Source organism: Budorcas taxicolor, chromosome 7 (genome assembly GCF_023091745.1).
Source record: "Budorcas taxicolor isolate Tak-1 chromosome 7, Takin1.1, whole genome shotgun sequence".
In the NCBI taxonomy this organism is placed as follows: Eukaryota; Metazoa; Chordata; class Mammalia; order Artiodactyla; family Bovidae; genus Budorcas; species Budorcas taxicolor.
Window position 1 is genome coordinate 79,234,953 of NC_068916.1, and position 20,846 is coordinate 79,255,798.

At 43.4% G+C, this 20,846-nt stretch overlaps 1 protein-coding gene across 1 annotated transcript in view; it reads left to right on the plus strand.

Annotated features, from left to right (window-relative positions):
- Positions 1-20,846, plus strand: part of TENM2 (teneurin transmembrane protein 2) — a 1,062,966-nt gene that overhangs the window by 617,199 nt on the left and 424,921 nt on the right. Inside the window, exon 3 of the mRNA XM_052642871.1 lies at positions 19,361-19,570. Within this exon, the coding sequence (XP_052498831.1) occupies positions 19,361-19,570 (210 nt within the window). The remainder of the gene's footprint in view (positions 1-19,360; positions 19,571-20,846) is intronic.

The window sequence follows — 20,846 nt, forward strand, 5'->3', positions numbered from 1 at the left end:
CAGCTTGAACATCTGGAAGTTCAGGGTTCACATATTGCTGAAGCCTGGCTTGGAGAATTTTGAGCATTACTTTACTAGCGTGTGAGATGAGCACAATTGTGCAGTAGTTTGATCATTCTTTGGTGTTGCCTTTCTTTGGGATTGGAATGAAAACTGACCTTTTCCAGTCCTGTGGCCACTGCTGAGTTTTCCAATTTGCTGGCATATTGAGTGCAGCACTTTCACAGCATCATCTTTTAGGATTTAAAATAGCTCAACTGGAATTCCATCACCTCCACTAGCTTTGTTCATAGTGATGCTGCCTAAGGCCCACTTAACTTTGCATTCCAGGATATCTGGCTCTAGGTGAGTGATCACACCATCATGATTATCTGGGTCATGAAGATCTTTTTTGTACAGTTCTTCTGTGTATTCTTACCAGCTCTTCTCAATATCTTCTGCTTCTCTTAGGTCCATACAATCTCTGTCCTTTATCGAGCCCATTTTTGCATGACATGTTCCCTTGGTATCTCTAATTCTCTTGAAGCAATCTCTAGTCTTTCCCATTCTATTGTTTTCCTCTATTTCTTTGCACTGATCACTGAGGAAGGCTTTCTTATCTCTCCTTGCTCTTCTTTGGAACTCTGCATTCAAATGGGTATATCTTTCCTTTCCTCCTTTGCCTTTAGCTTCTCTTCTTTTCACAGCTATTTGTAAGGTTTCCTCAGACAACCATTTTGCATTTTTGCATTTCTTTTTCTTGGGGAAAAAGTCAACCTTACCCCCTGCTTATGAGACTCACCTAACATGGCAGAACTGTGTACATGGCAAAACAAACATGAACTACTACCTGTGACTGTCTTTGTTCTTTGCCTGTATAGTGTGGCATGTTTTCATAAGAAAAGAAAAATCCTGAGAATTTTTGCTTAGTGATATTGACACTTCAGTCACATCACTTCCACCATGATGGGGTTGCCCTGCCACGTTCATACCCTGCCTTGCACATCATTGCATCACCTAACATGCAGACTCCTCACTCACCTGAAGTCTCTCTGCATTTCAGCCCAGGTTGGCACTAGTTTCTTTCTTAGCAACTCTGATTATTTGAAAATAATGTCAAAACAAATAATTTCCTTTTTTCACCGCCTGACAATCATTTAGTAGCTATGCCTATTCCCAAGTCTCTGCCCTCATCTCTCTTTAATTACTCTCTTCCTCCTCTCCTCCATCAATTTCCTTGGGTAATTCAGAACTCCCCCAAGAAGTTGGGCAGAGGCATCTCAGGGCTGGGAAGAAAGAAGCAACCATTTCCTAGTGCTCAGCAATGTCTCAGGACCATGGACAGCGATGTTGGGTGGGGATAGGAAAAATCCATTTCAGATGGTCTTTGCCTGTGGTTACCAGGCCCCTGTTGGAACCCCACAGGTGGCGGAGATGACAAAACTCTACAAAGACATTTTGCAGTGAGAACCTTTCTCCCCAGAGCTTAGAAGCCAAACCTTATACCATCACATACACAGAACAGATTGCATCTGGGCCCTGTCGTTGTCCTAATGTCAGCTCGCTTGGCATTTACCTTCCTTCCCCAGGCTGACCTCTGATGATGGGGGCAGGCCCTGGAGGCATTGTTCTAGCTGGGCAAACGCTGCAGCCATTGTGTCGGCATGGGAGAGCTGCCGGTTCCTTTCCAGCCCAACACTGTAATTTTATCAACTCTGGCTCAGAGAAACCTATATTTATAATGCTAATTAGGAGAGCACACATTTAATTTGAGTGGAAGACTGTTTGTATCTCGCTGAGCCTGAGAGCACAGGGCTCAAGCGACAACAGTCAGAGGCAAAGCAGGCCTTTCTCCCTTCTCCAAGTATTTGAAACAGGGCTGAGCCTTGCCAAACAATTTCTCTGTTGGATTAAAAAGAGAGGCACAGGGAGGGGGTGAGAGTGCTGAATATGCCGGAGCTCAGAAAACTTTGCGTTTATCTCCCGTCTGCATAATATATTTCTCTGTGCACTGAGAAAACATGCCTCTTATGTTATCTAATTGTTTCCTGACACATTTAGCAACATTTCACACTCTTTAAAGTGACATTAACATTGCTGACAGTGGAGGTGCTTTCATTAGGTGGGCTTTGAATCATAGCCAGGATGCACTGCAGGTCTTCAAACAGGCTTATAGAAGCCGAGAAAGGCATTATTTATGAAAATAGAGACTTGGCCAACAGTGCCCCATGGGTGCATGTTAATTTTGCTGACATGGGCACAAGATAAGTTCTCATGAGCTGAACGGGGACATCTTCGTTGTCCGGCAGGCCACAAGGATGCCTGTGTATTGTCGAAAGTCTGAAACATCTCCCTTTCCATGTGTTTTCAATCACAGCGTAGCAATTTCAGACACACATCAGTCATTTGGCATGCAATCCTCAGACTGAGAAACATGTGGCTAGGGTATATGGTCAGTGTGATTATTATGCCAACTTGGGGAGTCAGTGCTCCTGTTTTTTTCCCCCATAATGCTTCCTTCTGCCCTTTGAAGGTCATTTTTTCATGTCTTCAGCGGTCTGCATGGAAGCATAGTTTCCCCTGGTGAGTATTCTAAATGAGCCTTCAGAGAACAGGACCCAGTAGTGCCTGAAAAGAGAAATGTGAAGATTCATTATGACTTCATGAAAAAAAGGAAGCCAGGCTGAGAGATGATGGCGAAGGTGGAAGTCAGGTTGTGAATTTCTGCTAGGATGCAACCTCACCTGTGATCTTGACCTGATTATTGATCTCTATACTTGTTATCTGGGTGCAAAAGATGATATTTAGAAACTGTGGAGTTTTAGAGCTGAAGGAGAGCTTCCTACAGGTTGTTTTGTCACCTCCACAGTGCTATGCTTTCTAATCTGCCTTTCCTGCTGATTCTAGTTACTCTTCTCTCTTTATCTCACTCATGCTGCAATAACTCTTTGTGGCCATTCAATCATTAATCATAGAGATCTGAATTAGTATCTTGGCTCTGCTCATTACTTACTGTGTGACCTTGGTCCAGCCACTGGAACTCTACCTACCTCAGTTTCTTCATCTGTAAAATGGGAATATTATCATACCTTCCGGATAGTATTGTTGGAAAGGATTAGTAAGTTACAAACAATGATGTGTGCTAAGCATATTGCCTAGAACATTGTGAATGCTCAAAAAGTGAGTATTAGTCTCCTCCACTGGAATATGGGTTCGATTGTGGCCAAGACTACATCTTCACATTGCCTACAAGTACTAGGAAGTGTTATGTAATAGTACAGTAGCATTGTCAGCAAAAACAAGACTGGGAGCTGACTGTGGCTCAGATCATGAGCTCCTTATTGCTACATTCAGATTTAAATTGAAGAAAGTATGGAAAACCACTAGACCATTCAAGTATGACCTCAATCAAATCCCTTACGATTATACAGTGGAAGTGAGAAATATATTTAAGGGATTAGATCTAATAGGCAGAGTGCCTGATGAACTATGGATGGAGGTTCATGACATTAGGGATCAAGACCATCCCCAAGAAAAAGAAATGCGAAAAAGCAAAATGGCTGTCTCGGGAGGACTTACAAATAGCTGTGAAAAGAAGAGAAGTGAAAAGCAAAGGAGAAAAGGAAAGATATACCCATTTGAATGCAGAGTTCCAAAGAAGAGCAAGGAGAGATAAGAAAGCCTTCCTCAGTGATCAGTGCAAAGAAATAGAGGGAAACAATAGAATGGGAAAGACTAGAGATTGCTTCAAGAGAATTAGAGACACCAAGGGAACATGTCATGCAAAGATGGGCTTGATAAAGGACAGAAATGGTATGGACCTAAGAGAAGCAGAAGATATTGAGAAGAGGTGGCAAGAATACACAGAAGAACTGTACAAAAAAGATCTTCATGACCCAGATAATCATGATGGTGTGACCACTCACCTAGGCATGTGAAGTCAAGTTACTTAACTGCTCTGTGCTTCATTTTCCTTGCCTGTAAGAGGGGATGATAATCATCTATAAAATAGGACAATTAATGATTCATTGAGCTAATTATGCAGTTGTTTAGTGCAGTGGCTGCACACAATAAGAACTCAGTACATGTCAGGGATGATGACAATGATTTGACTTTAGTGCTAGAACTTGGCCAAGAGGGATTGGGCAGTGGGTACAGCCAGACATCCTGGAATGTGAAGTCAAGTGGGCCTTAGGAAGCATCACTATGAACAAACCTAGTGGAGGTGATGGAATTCCAGTTGATCTATTTCAAATCCTAAAAGATGATGCTGTGAAAGTGCTGCTATCAATATGCCAGCAAACTTGGAAAACTCAGCAGTGGCCACAGGACTGGAAAAGGCCAATTTTCATTCCAATCCCAAAGAAAGGCAATACCAAAGAATGATCAAACTACTACACAATTGTACACGTCTCACACGCTAGTAAAGTAATGCTCAAAATTCTCGAAGTCAGGCTTTAACAATACGTGAACTGTGAAATTCCAGATGTTCAAGCTGGGTTTTGAAAAGGCAGAGGAACCAGAGATCAAATTGCCAACATCTGTTGGATCATCAAAAAAGCAAGAGAGTTCCAGAAAAACATCTACTTCTGCTCTATTGACTACACCAAAGCCTTTGACTGTGTGGATCATAACACACTGTGGAAAATTCTGAAAGAGATGGGAATACCAGATCACCTGACCTGCCTCTTGAGAAATCTGTATGCAGGGCAGGAAGCAACAGTTGGAACTGGACATGAAACAACAGACTGGTTCCAAATAGGAAAAGGAGTACATCAAGGCTGTATATTGTCACCCTGCTTATTTAACTTATATGCAGAGAACATCATGAGAAATGCTGGGCTGGAGGAAGCACAAGCTGGAATCAAGATTGCCGGGAGAAATATCAATAACCTCAGATATGCAGATGACATCACCCTTATGGCAAAAAGCAAAGAAGAAACAAAGAGCCTCTTGATGAAAGTGAAAGAGGAGAGTGAAAAAGTTGGCTTTAAGCTCAACATTCAGAAAATGAAGATCATGGCATCCGGTCCCATCACTTCATGGGAAATAGATGGGAAAACAGTGGAAACAATGTCAAACTTTATTTTTGGGGGCTCCAAAATCACTGCAGATGGTGACTGCAGCCATGAAATTAAAAGATGTTTACTCCTTGGAAGAAAAGTTATGACCAACCTAGACACTATATTAAAAAGCAGAGACATTACTTTGCCACCAAAGGTTTGTCTAGTCAAAGGTATGGTTTTCCAGTGGTCGTGTGTGGATGTGAGAGTGGGACTACAAAGAAAGCTGAACACCAAAGAATTGATGCTTTTGAAGTGTGCTGTTGGAGAAGACTCTAGAGAGTTCCTTGGACTATCCAACCAGTACATCCTGAAGGAAATCAGTCCTGAATATTCATTGGAATGACTGATGCTGAAGTGGAAACTCTAATACTTTGGCCACCTGATGCAAAGAACTGACTCATTGTAAAAGACTCTGATCCTGGGAAAGATTGAAGGTGGGAGGACAAGGGGATGACAGAGGTTGAGATGGTTGGATGGCATCACCGATTCAGTGGACATGAGTTTGCGTAAACTCTGGGAGTTTGTAATGGACAGGGAGGCCTGGCGTGCTGCAGTCCATGGGGTCGCAAAGAGTCGGACATGACTGAGCGACTGAACTCTACTGAACTGATTGCATGCATTGACTGAGGCCTACTGAGGGTAAGTCATTTGCTGTAAATCCCTCAGCTAGCAAACTCTCAGGTAGCCGCAGTAGGGGCCGTGGCCACCTCACTCTAACTATACTACTACTGGGGATTCTTTCTCCAAGGCAATGACTTACAAATGACTGTATGAGGAAAGAGTGAACTAATGAGCTAATCTGTGGTCTCCTAGCCAGCTAGACTTAGTACTGGTCTAGTTTACTTTTTCCATTCTAGTTTTCAAACATTTCTAAATTCTTTGAGGGGGAGATTTTCAGCCTTTCTGTTGGCTATCGGTGGTTATTCCTACGATATCTAATCTTTACCACCTTATCAAGGAGTGGTCCATGAGGAATGGGTGGGTGGTAGTGTCAGTAGGCAACAGGCAGATGACAAAGCTCAAGCACCTGTCACCTAGATCCCTTGTTTTATCTTTGCTGTCTCCAAGGCACAGAGTGGAATGCAGCCTTCAGCTGAGAACTGTTTGCTGTCTGCAAACAAAGCCTTTGGAAAAGAAAGCTTCCAATAATGAGAACAAAAACAGTTACCATGTGTAGAGCACTTTACCATTTGCATTGGACTTTCATATCTGTTATTATTTAACCCTCAAAATGTCCTGGAAAAGGGGAATAGGACATCTCTCTCATCACCTTCTGATGGATGATATTATTTACTCTTTACTTCAGAACATTTATATAAATATCTCATTCAATGCCTAGAATGATCTGTATTTTTATATACATTTGCTTCTCAAACTTTTGAGAACAGTAAAGTTAAGTGACTTGCCAAAATTCACCCAGCAGTTCAGTGGCAGAGCTAAGTTAAACTTCAGTCTGGTTCCACTGCCAATCATATTGTCACATCAGTGATGGGTACTTTGTCATTATAATGGTTAATTAAATTTCATTGTCATTCCCTATGCAGTGTTAAAAGCTCTAGAGCCTTAGCTCAAGTTCTTCCATCGAGACAACCCATCCTGTCTTAGTTCAGTCTTCTGTCCTTTGAAATGCGGATAATATTTCCTACCCTAAAGGATTGTTATAAGATTAAATATAATAATATATTTTAAGGGCTTGGAAATTATGCCTGATGCATTATAAGAGCTCAACGAATCTTAGCAAGTGGCAATCTTATATTTCCATGAACCCAAGGAGTGAACGTAAAAGTAAGATGGATTCCTACATGTCATGGAAGATGTTTCCCAAGGAAGCTTTCTGAAAGTTAAGTTTTGTCATGGGCATACAGTTTCTTTCAGTCTTTCTCTAAAAGTTTTCCCCCAAATAAGCTCTTATGTGAATATAATGTGCGTTACAGGGGGACTGGAAAACAGCCCTGTGTGTGTTCTGTGGATTACTTGCGACACCGTAGGAACTGCACTTAGTACTTGCCCCTTCTGTTCTTGGGATCCGTTGTGGCTCAGACAGCAAAGAGGCTGCCTGAAATGTGAGAGACCCAGGTTTGATCCCTGGGTTGGGATAATCCCCTGGAGAAAGAAATGGAAACCTACTCCAATATTCTTGCCTGAAAAATCCCACAGATGGAGAAGCCTGGCAGGCTACAGTCCATGGGGTCGCAAAGAGTCGGACATGACTGAACGACTTCACTTTCTTTCTTGTGTTCTTGGCCAGTATTGGGTCACTCCTCTGAAGCAGTTCCTAGCATAGGAAGCCTTCATAATTATAGAGTGGGAGTGCATCGTAAACAGGGTTTAGGTTCTGGGGTCAACCCAGCCCAGCCAAAAAATAGTCACACCACCACCGTGGAGAATTCCTTAGAAAGCACCATCTTAGCAACTGACCTATTTCCTGTTAATAAATCAAGCAGTAAATTTTCCCTTCAAGGTTGTTGCAGACTGCTGTGTCTTCATTTGAGCACCAGATGAAGCAGTAGCTGAATGTTTTGTTGTTGTTCAGTCACTAAAGTCATGCCCAACTCTTTGCTACCCCGTGGATTACAGCACTCCAGGCTTCCCTGTCCTTCCCTGTCTCTCAGAGCTTGCTCAAATTCATGTCCATTGAATCAGTGATGCCATCCAACCATCCCATCCTCTGTCACCCCCTTCTCCTGCCCTCAATCCCTCCCAGCATCAGGGTCTTTTCCAGTGAATCAGCTCTTCACATCAGTTGGCCAAATATTGGAGCTATAGCTTCAGCATCAGTCCTTCTGATGCATATTCAGGGTTGATTTCCTTTAGGATTGACTGGTTTGATCTCTTTGTTTTCCAAGGGAATCCCAAGAGTCTTCTCCAGCATCATAGTTCGAAAGCATCAATTCTTTAGCACTCAGCTTTTTTTATGGTCCAACTCTTAATGTTCCAGCTACTTGATTAAAGGAAAAACATGCATTTAAAATCAGAATAAATTCTTCTCAGAAAAATACTGACACCTTGAGAGGCACCAAAAACCCAAGACCAATAGAAACGGCATCCAGCAGTAAAGTCAACACCGTTGTGCATTTGACACATGTGCAATAAATATTTGTGGCATAAATTGTTATAATCAACGAATAGCACCACTCCCTACAGTGTGCAGGCTCTGAACTGGGTACCAAGATACAGAGGTGCATGATCCCTCATTTCTATCCAATCATTCATAGTCTCATGAATGAGCCAGACATGTAGAAAAATAAATATGGTAACATATTACAAACACAATGATAGAAGGATGTCCTGGGTAACCAGTGGGTGAGGTGATCAGGGAAGATTTATAAAGAAAATGATGCTTAAGCTGAGTGTTCCAGGAGGTTTGCAGGAGAAGGCTGAAACTGTCAAAGAGTAAGGAATGACTTCCATACATACGGAAGGAGGGAAGGGGAAGATGGGTATTCAGTCACCCCAGTGCTCTGATGTGGTTGGAGTATAGGGCATGAGAGCATCTGGGAAGAGAGAATTCCATAGGAGAGTTAGAACGATGTTTCATAGGCACTGAGGAGCCTTGGGAGAGTAAACGGGGATGTCAGGAACAAATCTGTATATTCAGAAATATATTGGCTCTTAAATGGGGGAGAGAGACACATGAGTGAGGGATACCATTTAGTGGTAAGCTAGAACCATAGGCTAGACTTATACACCGTATTGGTGGCTGTCCAATATGGTAGCCAGCAGCCGCGTGTGGCTATATGAGCTTAGATTAAGAATTCACTTCCTCATTTGCAGTAGTCACCTTTCAGTTGTTCGGTATTCACATGCATTAATCATTATTGACGTAGAACATACCCATCATCCCGGAGAGTTCCATCAGTCAGCACTGATCCACACAAGTGCACATCACCAAAATAATAATACCATCTCATCTTAAAGAAGCTGAGAGATGTAATTAAGATGCATGTATCGAGGAACTAGGAATCTGTGGTCAGAATGTGTTTGAGACTCCCTTACCTTGGGTAAAGGGTTGTATTGCCTCTGGTGGAATAGAATTCACGTCCTCCAAAGGGAAAACTGTACAGATTCACTGCATTTCATCTCCTGAATATGAAAGGGCTGGCATTAAGAAAAATTATAGAAATCATATTACTTCAAAAATAAACTCTCCCCTCTATCTAGAGCCCGATCTATATTTGACACCTTCCAAAGTGCAATGCTGCCAGGAAGATGTGCTATATAAACAGGCAACTTGTTCGTGAGATCTAGGAGTGACACTCAAAGGCATGGAGCCCCAAACTGTGAAGACAGTTCATGCTCAAGCTCCTGAAAGAGGCTCTTTAACTGGGGCAAGTCCAACAGCCTGCCACTCTTCCGATAAATTATGTATAATGGCCTGTGCGAAATCAGGATAGTTTTGCCAGGGCCATCTGAAAACGATTTGTTTTCGAGAAAATGCTTAACTGGGCTTTAGTGAGTTCAGTGAAGTGTGAGTGAAGAGGGCAATTAGGTCTTCTGCTGTAAAAATAAAAACTTGAAATGGGCTGATATGGAATAGCTCAAGCTCAGTTAAGCTGATACTGCCTCATTGAGAAGCCATAAGAGGTCATCATGAAAATTCCGCAGGTGAGATGCACTTACCTACACCCGAGCTGGAATGTTCTCCCCTGAATCTCTTACATCTGTAAAGGCAACCCAACTCTCTACTGACAGGCAGGTCTCCCCATCTTCTGGATAAAGGCCAACTGTAATGTCTCTTAGCAACAAATTAGATTTGCTCTGAGGAACTTTTCCCTCTCTTTAACTTAAATCCCCCCATTTGCATCTTAAACTTATTTGCTTGACGTTTTCTTGGGTGAAGAGCTAACTGGATCCAATTTTTACTTCTAATATCTACCTGCGTGCCTGCATGCTTATTCGCCTCAGTCACGTCTGACTCTCTGCGACCCTATGGACCGTGGCCTGCCAGGCTCCTCTGTCCATAGGATGCTCCAGGCAAGAATCCTGAAGTAGGTTGCCATTTCCTTCTCCAATATCTACCTAATTCTTATCAGCTGGAAAAAAAAGGAGCTACTTAGAAATTGACCATGTCACATAAAGGATGTTAATCACAAGCGGTCACACATGCTGTCCCAGGGGTTCTCAGCTTCCACACTGTTGACATTTGGGGCTGAAAGTTATTTCTCATGGAGGACAGACCTATGCATTGTAGGATGTTCAGCAACGTCTCTGGTCTCTGCTCACTAGGCATCAGTAGCTCTCCCTCCCCCACCCCGGTGAATTATGACAACCAAAACGTCTCCAGACATTGCCAGTTGTCCCCTGGAGGGACAAAATTTACCCCAATTAAGAATGACTGATCTAGACTAACATCGACACTAAATATAAGCAGCTAGCAGGGGAATATCGGAGAAGGCAATGGCACCCCACTCCAGTACTCTTGCCTGGAAAATCCCATGGACAGAGGAGCCTGGTAGGCTGCAGTTCATGGGGTCCCTAAGAGTTGAACACAACTGAGTGACTTCACTTTCACTTTTCACTTTCGTGCTTTGGAGAAAGAAATGGCAACCCACTCCAGGGTTCTTGCCTGGAGAATCCCAGGGACAGGGGAGCCTGGTGGGCTGCCGTCTGTGGGGTTGCACAGAGTCGGACACAACTGAAGCGACTTAGCAGCAGCAGCAGCAGCAGCAGCAGCAGCAGCAGCAGCAGCAGGGAAATATCAATACGTAATATGATGTAAAAATTACACACACACACACATATATATACATGCCTATTTGAGTTTTCATATGCTATATTCATTGAGGTCACTTTGCATTCTACAGTTTTGATCAAACCTACTGTCTCTGTTCTTTTTAAAATCTTAGACACAGGCAAGAAATTGAGCCTTGAGTGATTCTCTCACCCTACTCCAAGATCAGTGTATTTATTGTAAGGCTCAGTCCAGCTAGAAGGTGATCTGAGTTTTTCTCCATTGCCAAGGAGAGAAGGCTACTGCAGTGTAAGCTGGATTGATACCAACATTCACCGGCATCTCTCCCCTACGCTCTGATGCCCATAGTATTCATATCAATAGACTAGGTACCCCCTGCCATAAATGGTTTCTCTGGGACCCAACACGTTCAATTTCTCGTGATTTAACAAGAAGGGCATCAGCTTATAGAGCATGAACATCTCATAATTCTGGAAGTCTTCTGCCCTGAAATCTATTCTAGGTGTTCTACTAAATAACTTTATGGTATTGACCAAGTCGTATTCTCTCTTTGGCTTGGTAACCAGGTTTAGACAGGATGCTTTTGGTTCTGAGTGACAGAAACCAACTCAAATTGGCTCAAAAAACTGGACAAAACAAAACGAAAAAAAAGAGGGTTGGGTGGAGAATGAATTGGTTCATATATTGAGAAGTTCAGTGACAGAGCTGCTTCAGTCCTAGCTGAATCCAGTACCCTGACAGCACCAGCCGAGTATGTCTCTCTGCCCCTCCCACCTCTGTGGGCCTCTCTGCATACCCCTTTCTCAGGCAGCCTCTCCCCTTGACTGGCAGGATAACTACATTGTTCCAGCCTCACTACCTACCAGACTCTACCCAAGAGGGAAGAATGATAGACCCCATGACTATCACGTGCCCATGCACACAGAGTAGGTGCTTGCAGGCTAACTTGAACCAGTAAGCGGCAAGTTTCATTGTCTCCATCTGAGTCCCTGGCATTACCATGGTGTCAGACACCACCTTATATATATTATCTCTGGTCTTCACTACAGCATGTAAAGTCAGTGTTCATCAGTGTTAGTGTCCTCAGAGAGGCCCAAAGAGGTGAAGTTAATTGCTTAAACTCACACAGAAAGTGGCAGAACTCAGTCAGCCTGGCTTCAAAGTCTGTGCTCTCTCCATTCCTCACTTGGGCTTTGGAGAACAGAGGAAAGCAGGTGGACCAAGTAACTAAGGATGGTTGCACAGTATCGAGACAGGAATACTGTAAGCAGGAAGGCAGAGATCCTCATTTGCCAAAGACTGTTGGATAATCACATCCATTAGAATCCAGGATTTCACTTAGGGCAGAGTAGAAAATGAGAATGGGGTGGGTTGGATGATGAAGGCAATTAACAGGTGAATTTCAACATGAGCCAAGTCCAGGTTCAGGAATAGGCCATCACAGTTTTAGTAAAACACAAGCTGAGGTTCAGATCTTGGTTCTGCTCTGTTCTTGTTATTAACATCCCTGAGTCTCTAGACAGTGCTGCTGTGATCATTGTGTCAGGTAGTTAGAATAGGAAAAAGTCCAGAATGGCGGTGGCTAAAAGACAAGGAAGGGAAAAGCCCACGAAAATAGAACAAAGGAAGGTCCGAGAACCAGAGTGAGGACCTCAGGTAAAACCAACAGCACTCCTGGCTAGCCCAGTTTACATAGAGCAGGCCCAGGGAGAGGAGAAAAGCATGTAAAAAGAGGAGCCAAAATTGGGCTGGGGGGCCTCTCTTCTCTTCGCATCTTTTGGGCCGACATGCCCTCATGCCTCGAGGATGTATTTTCCCTTACTTTCTAAGTAAAACTGAGCTGTAACATGGAGCTGTAACACTGGTCCATCCATTGCTTCAGATTTCTGTTGTGACAAGACAGAACCAAGGAAATTACAAACTCCCCCAACATTTATGGTAGTCCTCGGACCTTCCTTTGTCTGTTTTCGAGGGCTTTTCCCTTCGCTTGTGTTTTAGCCACCGCCATTCTGGACTTCTTTTTCCTCTTCTTACTACCTGACAATTGGGGAAGGGTATGTGAAAAGTCCCAGAGTCTTTTTCTTAGCACGTAAAATAGGCTGAACAGTTGTGCAGCGGCTTCATCCACATTCCTGCAGCTGGAGGCAGGGAGTCCGGTTTGAGCTGTTGTCAGGGTACTTTGGACCAGGTGTGGTGGCGGCTGGGGCTCTCGTGCCCCAGTGCCTCCCTGAGCTCACCATACCTCGAGTGAGCTGTCCCCCCAACAGCCTTCTGCAGGTTCCATGTGTGGCACTAGGTAGAGTTGAAAAGATCTGATCCATCTTCCAGAATGATGTTCACATGGAACTCCAAAGAAAGTGGGGCCACATTCCTCAACTATTCATCAGTTACAAACCAAATGCTCAGTTGCCCAGTCTTTTTGCAGCCGCAAGGACTGTGGCCCACCAGGTTTCTCTGTCCAAGGGATTTCCCAGGCAAGAATACTGGAGTGGGGTGCCATTTCCTCCTCAACAAAAGGAGGGCTCAGTCTCAGACACTGAAATTATTTCTGTTTACATACAAACCCACATACCTCACTTTTCACTCTCTTAAAAATAGAGATTTCATAAATCCCAAACATCTGAGGGGAAATGGATAATTTAGTCAGACATCTGAGTAAACAGTAAGTATTGGGAAATGTCATAAGGACAATTGTTTAAATTCTTGAACCAACTGCTTTGCTTTTGTTAACGCCGTCCTTTTGCAACCTCAACTTAACACAAAAGTGATATTTTTATTAAGTCCTTAAATTTACAAAACCACCGAGGATTTCCTGTTTCTAACTTAAGAATTGCTTGCTTTCTTTGCAAATCATGTGTTGTGTGTGCGTGATCTCTGACTATTTCCAGGAGGTGGCTTGTTTCTGACCCCAGTTAATTACCTCCCCTAGGATGACCTCTATGGTGGCTTGCAGAAGAGAATCAATGAGTCTGGGGTTCATACCTTGTTTTTTTTTCAAAGCAATCTCTCTTCTTTAATGTGGGAAGTGGGAAAGCACAGAAAGAACCATTTGAGGCTTGGGTTTTGCCATCAGAACACCTGAATTCAAATCCCAGCCAGTTCTGCCTCAGTTTCTTCACCTATAAATGGGGATGATAATAGGATTTTGTTCACAGAGAAGTTGTGAATGTTATAAGAGAAAAGTGCCTGTAACATACTTGGCTAAGTTCTTAGCACAGAGCGAAATCGCATGTATATTTAATAATGAGGTCATTTCACTTATTTTTTTAATATGTAATCGTTCTCCATGATGTTCGTGTTGTTTTGCTTTGACTTTCTCCCACCCGTGTGTCTCTGCGTCACCGAGTAATCTGATACCCCATCCCTGCATAGATCAGTGATGCTTTGTCTACACAAAAGATTTTAATATCAGCTAACCATTAATCTTTTGAACAAAAGAGGAACTTGTTGGAAGTGAATTTGGGGGATTGATCTGCAACATGCCCTCAATCATAAATTAGTGAATGTGTTAGCAACAGTTGGGCAGAACAGCAATTTCACGGATGATATTTACTGCTCTGGGAATGGAGAGTAGATTGTAGCCATTTAATCTTGGGCGGGAGAACTAGAGTTGGATCCAAGTCAGTGTAAGAAGAAAGACAGAGCTGTGATCAAGACATTGGGAGTGAAAGCAAGGTGACTTAAGCCACAGATGGTGTGGAGTAAAGTTTTCAGATGTGGCTGAAGCAGATGATGCATAAGGGGCTGGAGCATAGATGACAAATGCACTCTAAAGCTATGCTGCTTTTCCCCTCATTCCTTACCCATGATTTTTCTATTTGATGATTCAACCATTTCCTTCGGAACCCAGTGTGTCCTCAGAATCCTTCTCAACACAGCCTTCTGAACAGCCACTACCAGTCAGAGCGAGCATGAAACTGATTTGTCTGGCTACATGTCTTTTCTTAAATATATGTATTATTGACGCATAGTTGACTTACAGCGTGTCAGGTACACAGCAAGGTGATTCAGTTATACACATATATTATTTTCCAGATTATTTTCCATTATAGGTTATTATAAGATAATGACTACAGTTCCCTGTGCTATACAGTAAGCCTTTGTTGCTTGTTGCATATCTATTTTTTTATTAGAAATCTAGCATTCTATTCATACTAAGTCAAACAAGTAGAATCAAAATATCATAAATTTTTTAGTTAGGTAAAAATTCATAGGGTCCTTTTTTTTCCCCCAAGCAAAGCTTTACTGGGGCTCATGCCACAGCAGAGGGTAGTGAGAACAAATAACAGTTCCCTTGCTTGCCCACTCCTCAAGGAGAGGCAGGCTTGTTCTTTATATGGAGTGAGGATAGGGATGGGTCCAGAGGCTACGCAGAGAGGTGACCTAAGTGGTTTGCACATGCCGTGTGTCTTTCAATCCAAAAAATGTTACGAATTGAAACCATCACAAGATCTTACTCATTTGAAAGCAGAAAAATCAGCAAATTTTACTTAGTTCCCACTTTTGAGGTCATGGGGAATCCAATCACACATAATTAGACTTTGATTTACATGGGGATCTTAGAAAACACTCACACATATACACCCACACGTATCAAGACCATGTGAGTTTAATGAATGACATATTGCTGCCTTTACATATTTCCTCTTGCTTTTTAACAGAGTGATGAAACCTGGTTTTCTGTATATTTGCCATGGACTCTATACACACTCAAAATAAAATTTCAAAAACAGTAGGAACTGGGTAAGGACGTAGCCCCTGGTTTCATGCCCATCCCATACTAAGTATTTTAGTAAGAAATCATGATCTATAAAGTGAGCCTGTGTAAGTTCCAGCTTTCTCCCCTGTACTTTGGAACCTGTTTGGGTCTGTACAGATGGTCTCTGTCAGTTGGAATAGTCATGGGGAAAAATGTAGCATAAGTGAACAAAATTAGCAAATGACATAGCAAATAGAGAACAGCACACAATTTGACTGGGGGCAGATCTTGGGACTGAGGAATTTCCCAAGGAGTAGTGGATACCAGCTACAGAATTTAAGGAGCTACCAAAGCATGGATTTTAAGGGTGCATGGATTTTACAGGAATCAGATAATTCTACAGTATGTATTCTAATAGACCGGAATAACTCCCATGCTTGCACCGTGTTAGGACTTGCTCTTCCATTGTCTGTATGTGTATAAATTAAAAAGCAGTCCTGTCTGTACTCTAGGAAATGAATTCATGCTGAACAAAATTTCCAAAAGTTCATGAAAAGAATGATTTCACAGCAACTATCATATCAGGCTCCTGGAAAATTGCCCCTGAACTTCAGTTCCACCTCAGTCACTCAAAGGAATTTAAAAATTGGCTCCCAGCCACCCTTGTTCTTCAACATGCAGTTTCAGATATGCTTCAATAATACAAACTTTAAAGCCTATTGATTGGGAGTTAAAATCCATTCCTGCCACTGCTTCGCTGCTAAGTAGATGTCAATGCCAACTTCACTGTGCCCTGGTCTGGCTGCCTCTGCATCAAGGAGCCTTGAAGAAGGTGGAGGGTAGCATGGCTATGAAGAAGCCACTTTGAACTTCGTAACAAAATTTTGAGAAAAGCTTTGAACTCTGCCAGCTGATAGCTGCTATCAATGGCTATTCAAAGCAGTGTTTCTCATTTGAAATCTCCAGAGTGCCTTGGGATGGGGAAATGGGAAACTTGAAATATGATTTCCTGTCCATCACCTCCCCTCCTTGTATGTCACCTTCTTCCATTCTTGCCACCATGCAGTTTAGGCAAACAGCATGCAGACTGGTAAGAGAGGAGACTTGGGAACAGCCAAACCTGGCCCCCGTCACTTGCTGCCTATGCAGTCTCACTGTGCTGTGCCTCAGTTTTCTCATCTGCAAAATAGGAACAATAATCATTTAACCCCAACTGGTCGTGATTGCGCTGTGAGAGGCAGATAGTCATGCAAAAAGATTATCAGTTAAAATAATAATAATGATGGTAGTATTTTTATCAGCTTTGGGGGGAAGTCACGTGGATTAAATGTGAGTACTGATTCTGATCACAAGCTGATTATTCAGCCTACCCTTGCCAGAGCATCTGGCAAGAATATCGCACCTTATGTGGCTCCTGAACAGTTATGAATGAATTGGATTTTTTAAACCAAACTTCATTCATCCACTGACCTGCTTCAGGAATGAGTCTTCTTCGACTGTGTTACTGAGCCCCTAACATTTGAGCTTTAAGGGTACCTTGTTTCCTGTCTCTTTCTGCCACTCCCACCCTCAAAAGGGGTAATTAATTGGCTAGTGGTTTGATGTGTCTGTGCTGTTGTTCATCATGTTTCATGTCACCAGGAGCCCCTTTCCTCTTCTCTGGAAGATTGCCTGGATACCGCCTTTCCCAAGAATCTTTGTTTGACTCTCCACCCCTACCTCAACCTGGTCTCTCTTTCTGGGCCCCCAGAGAAGCATGTTCTTACATGGGACCATCGTGCTCTTTACCATGTGCTGCTGAAATGATGCATTTTACTGTTTGCCTCTCCCACTAGCCTGTGAGCTCTCTGAGGGCAAGGATGATGTCTTGCTTACTTTTGTATCCTCAGTGTTTAGCCGAGTGCCTTTAGGAGATGCTTATGCATTTTACTGATTCAAAATGATCTATCAATAACATTTACTGCACTGGGGAACTGATCATGAAATACAATTACAAAAGCGATGACAAAAATATACATCCAGATGTAATATCTGAGGGCTTCCCAGGTGGCTCGGTGGTAAAGTATTCACCTGCAGTGCAGGAGACGCAGTTTCAATCTCTGGGTCGGGAAGATCCCCTGGAGGAGGAAATGGCAACCCACTGTACTATTCTTGTCTGGGAAATCCCGTGGACAGAGGAGCCTGGAGGGCTACAGTCCATAGGGTCTCAAAGAGTTGGACACAGCTGAGCGACCTCACAATAATGAGATGTCTGAAAATGCCTTCACAGGTGCAGTGCATCTCAAAGCAGGAACATGGGTTTCTCCTGCCTCAGGCATGTCTTGCCTGAGTTGAAACTCTAACCTGATTCTTGAGTTTGCCTTCTTAATACCTTCCCTCTTTTCAACAACCCCCGATTTAGGGCATATCCCCTGGGCTGCTGTTTGTTCTTGGCTCATTTTTCTGAGTTTTCCAAATGAACAATCCAGCAGGCAAGCAATTGCAAGGACCCCAAGATATAAGGGTGAATCAGGTTAAAGTCCACACAGCAGTTACCTTCACTCAGCAGTTCTGCTGCCAGGAGTTCCCTGCCACAGAAAAAGAGGCGTCGCAGCAGCCTTCTGTGCAGGAGAAGTTCTTGACCGAAGGCCAGCTCCAAGACACTGCCCACCACCTTCCAGGCTGGCTGCTCCTCCCTATGGCGTGGTGCGGATGGTCCTTGTAGGAATTTCCCAGTGATGTCCAGAAGAAGACAGCAGTGAAAGAAACAGTTAGTCGTTCAGTAGTGTCTGACTTTGCGACCCCATGGACTGTACCAGGCTCCTCCATCCATGGGATTCTCCAGGCGAGAACACTGGAGTGGGTTGCCATGCCCTTCTCCAGGGGATCTTCCTGACCCAGGGATCAAACCCAGGTTTCCCTCGTTGCAGGCAGATTCTTTACCATCTGAGCCACCAGACAATGGTGGCACTGGCCACTTCTTTGAGATGCAAATGTGTCGCCCTTTCTGCCTCTCCTCCCCTTCTTCCCCAGACTAATGAGTTTGATTTTAATCTCCCTTATTTATCTGTTCATTCATTCAACAGATGCTGTTTGTTAGGAAGATACTGAGGATATAGGAGTGAATAAAATAAGTTGACATATCTCCCTTTCAATAGTCATAAGGGCTGTCAAGAAATTTAAACAGGATGACAGGATAGAGCAGATAAATGGGCAGTTCTCAAGAAGGCAAACAGGGAAGGCTTGAATGAAAGGAAGCAGCTTGTGAGTATCAGTGAGGTTGCAGGTAAGGAAGAATGTTCCACTAGAGGGGATGGGAAGTGTAAAGACTCTGAAGATGGAAAGGTGTGATGTGTGCAAGCAACAGAAATAAAGATGGTACATTGGCCGGAGAATAAAAGTGGAGCATGGTAAGGGCCCTGTCAGAGGTGAGATGGAAGAGGCAGCTGGTGCCAGTGTAGACGAGACATGCTAGGCAGTGTAAAGAGTTTGGGTCTCAAAGTGGCAAGCCAAGCAGGAGGGTGATATGATCTAATTTCTATCAGTAAAATAGCATTCTGGCTACCGCAGAGAAGGGAGAGAGACAAAGGGTCAGAGACAGGTGTGTGGCAAGAGTGGACTCTAGTCCATTGAGAGGTGGTGGAAACGCCGATTAGGACCATAGCAGGAAAGACGGAAGGAAGTGGATGTCTTCCTGACTGATCCCATTTCAGCTGTGTCGATGGATACTTCTCTTGTCATGTCCATTTTCTGAAATGCACAACTACCGTCGTAGGAATTTGGACATTTGGAAAAACCATCGAATCACTCAAAAAAATACATCTGGAGCTTTTTTTTTTTTTTTTTTTTGGATATTTGCATTGTGAGGTGATTATAATGTAACTTTCTCTGGATGCTCTCATGACACTCATTGCTGACCTTTGACCCCTCTGTCCTCTTTCCCAGGTCGTCCCATTCCACCTACATCCTCGTCTAGCCTCCTCCCATCTGCTCAGCTGCCTAGCTCCCATAATCCTCCACCCGTTAGCTGCCAGATGCCATTGCTAGACAGCAACACCTCCCATCAAATCATGGACACCAACCCCGATGAGGAGTTCTCCCCCAATTCATACCTGCTCAGAGCATGCTCAGGGCCCCAGCAAGCCTCCAGCAGTGGTAAGGAAACTGTGGCGTGATCATGTGGTGTTGTGTGCGTGATGATTTGGAGTCTCCTGCGAAACGACACCTCTGAAACCAGGGCCGGGGAGAAGGTGGTGTGGGGAGCGAGGAGGTGAAGTGCCTTTGCCATCTGGTGACACTAAGGTTTCAGGGTCTATTTGTTGAAGGTCGTGGTAACTGAAGAGGTGTGGCCTATCTGAACAGAGCTTGGCCCTCCTTCAGTGGGAAGAATTTCCCCCCAACTGCACGTGAGAGTCTGCAGGTCTCAAAGGTGAAGTGCAGAGAGATAATGGAATATTGGATGTTGTGATACTATAATTCTGGTCATGGCTGATGGACACCCTCAACATGACCAATGCATGTGCATCTCAGATCTTTTTTTTTTTTTTTTTTTTTGATGGTTGGCTTCTGACGCTTTCTTCCTTGCTTATTTAGCTGATTTTGCAATTAAAATGTGTTCCCCTGATGTGAATGCTGAATGTCTTGCCAAGTCTGAAGCATTTGAGGGTGACCTCTCCTCTGACCCTCTACTTGTCTCACTTCACTTGAAATTAATGAGCTGATTCCATGGTACCATGATAAATACCACCTCTAAATCCTTGGTTCTCACCGTGGTTTTCACATTCACACATCAAAACGACTAGTCACAACATTCTGTCCCCCTTTTGAGGATTTTGTGGTACTTGCCTCAGCTCCAAATCTCTAAATCTTAGGTGGAATTGCCCCAGACCCAGAAGTAGCCATGCCTTATTTTGATTTCTGCTGTTGGTGGTTCACAAAACACGTGAATGTAGGATTGGGCAGCACCTAGGGTTAGGTACCCACAGCCCAAGGAGAGACATTTGCAGAAATTAATTGCTCCCAACCTCCAAGGCTTTGGAGTTATCTTTGGAGTTGGTCACTCATGGTGTTCATTAGTATATCCCATCGAAAGCAATCCAGAAAGTTCTGGATTTCCATGCCAAGGGTGTTCCTTGATGAAACTGTATTTGGGCTCCATCCATGAGTATATGCCACCAATGGCCTCAACCTCTACAATTAGAGAGGACTTCCTAAGTACATTAAAGATGATTCATTCAGGAGATGGAATGATGGACTGCTACTTATGATGGCCCATGCCCTTCTTCAAAGCCAGCCCTGATATATTTAGTAAACTCATATTCTTTTTCAAAAAAAAATTACCTAATCAAATCTCTCATCAAATGAGCAATCCATTGTTGATATTATGAAGGCCTTTAATCTACCATAAATCTTTATTAGAACTCATCAGAGC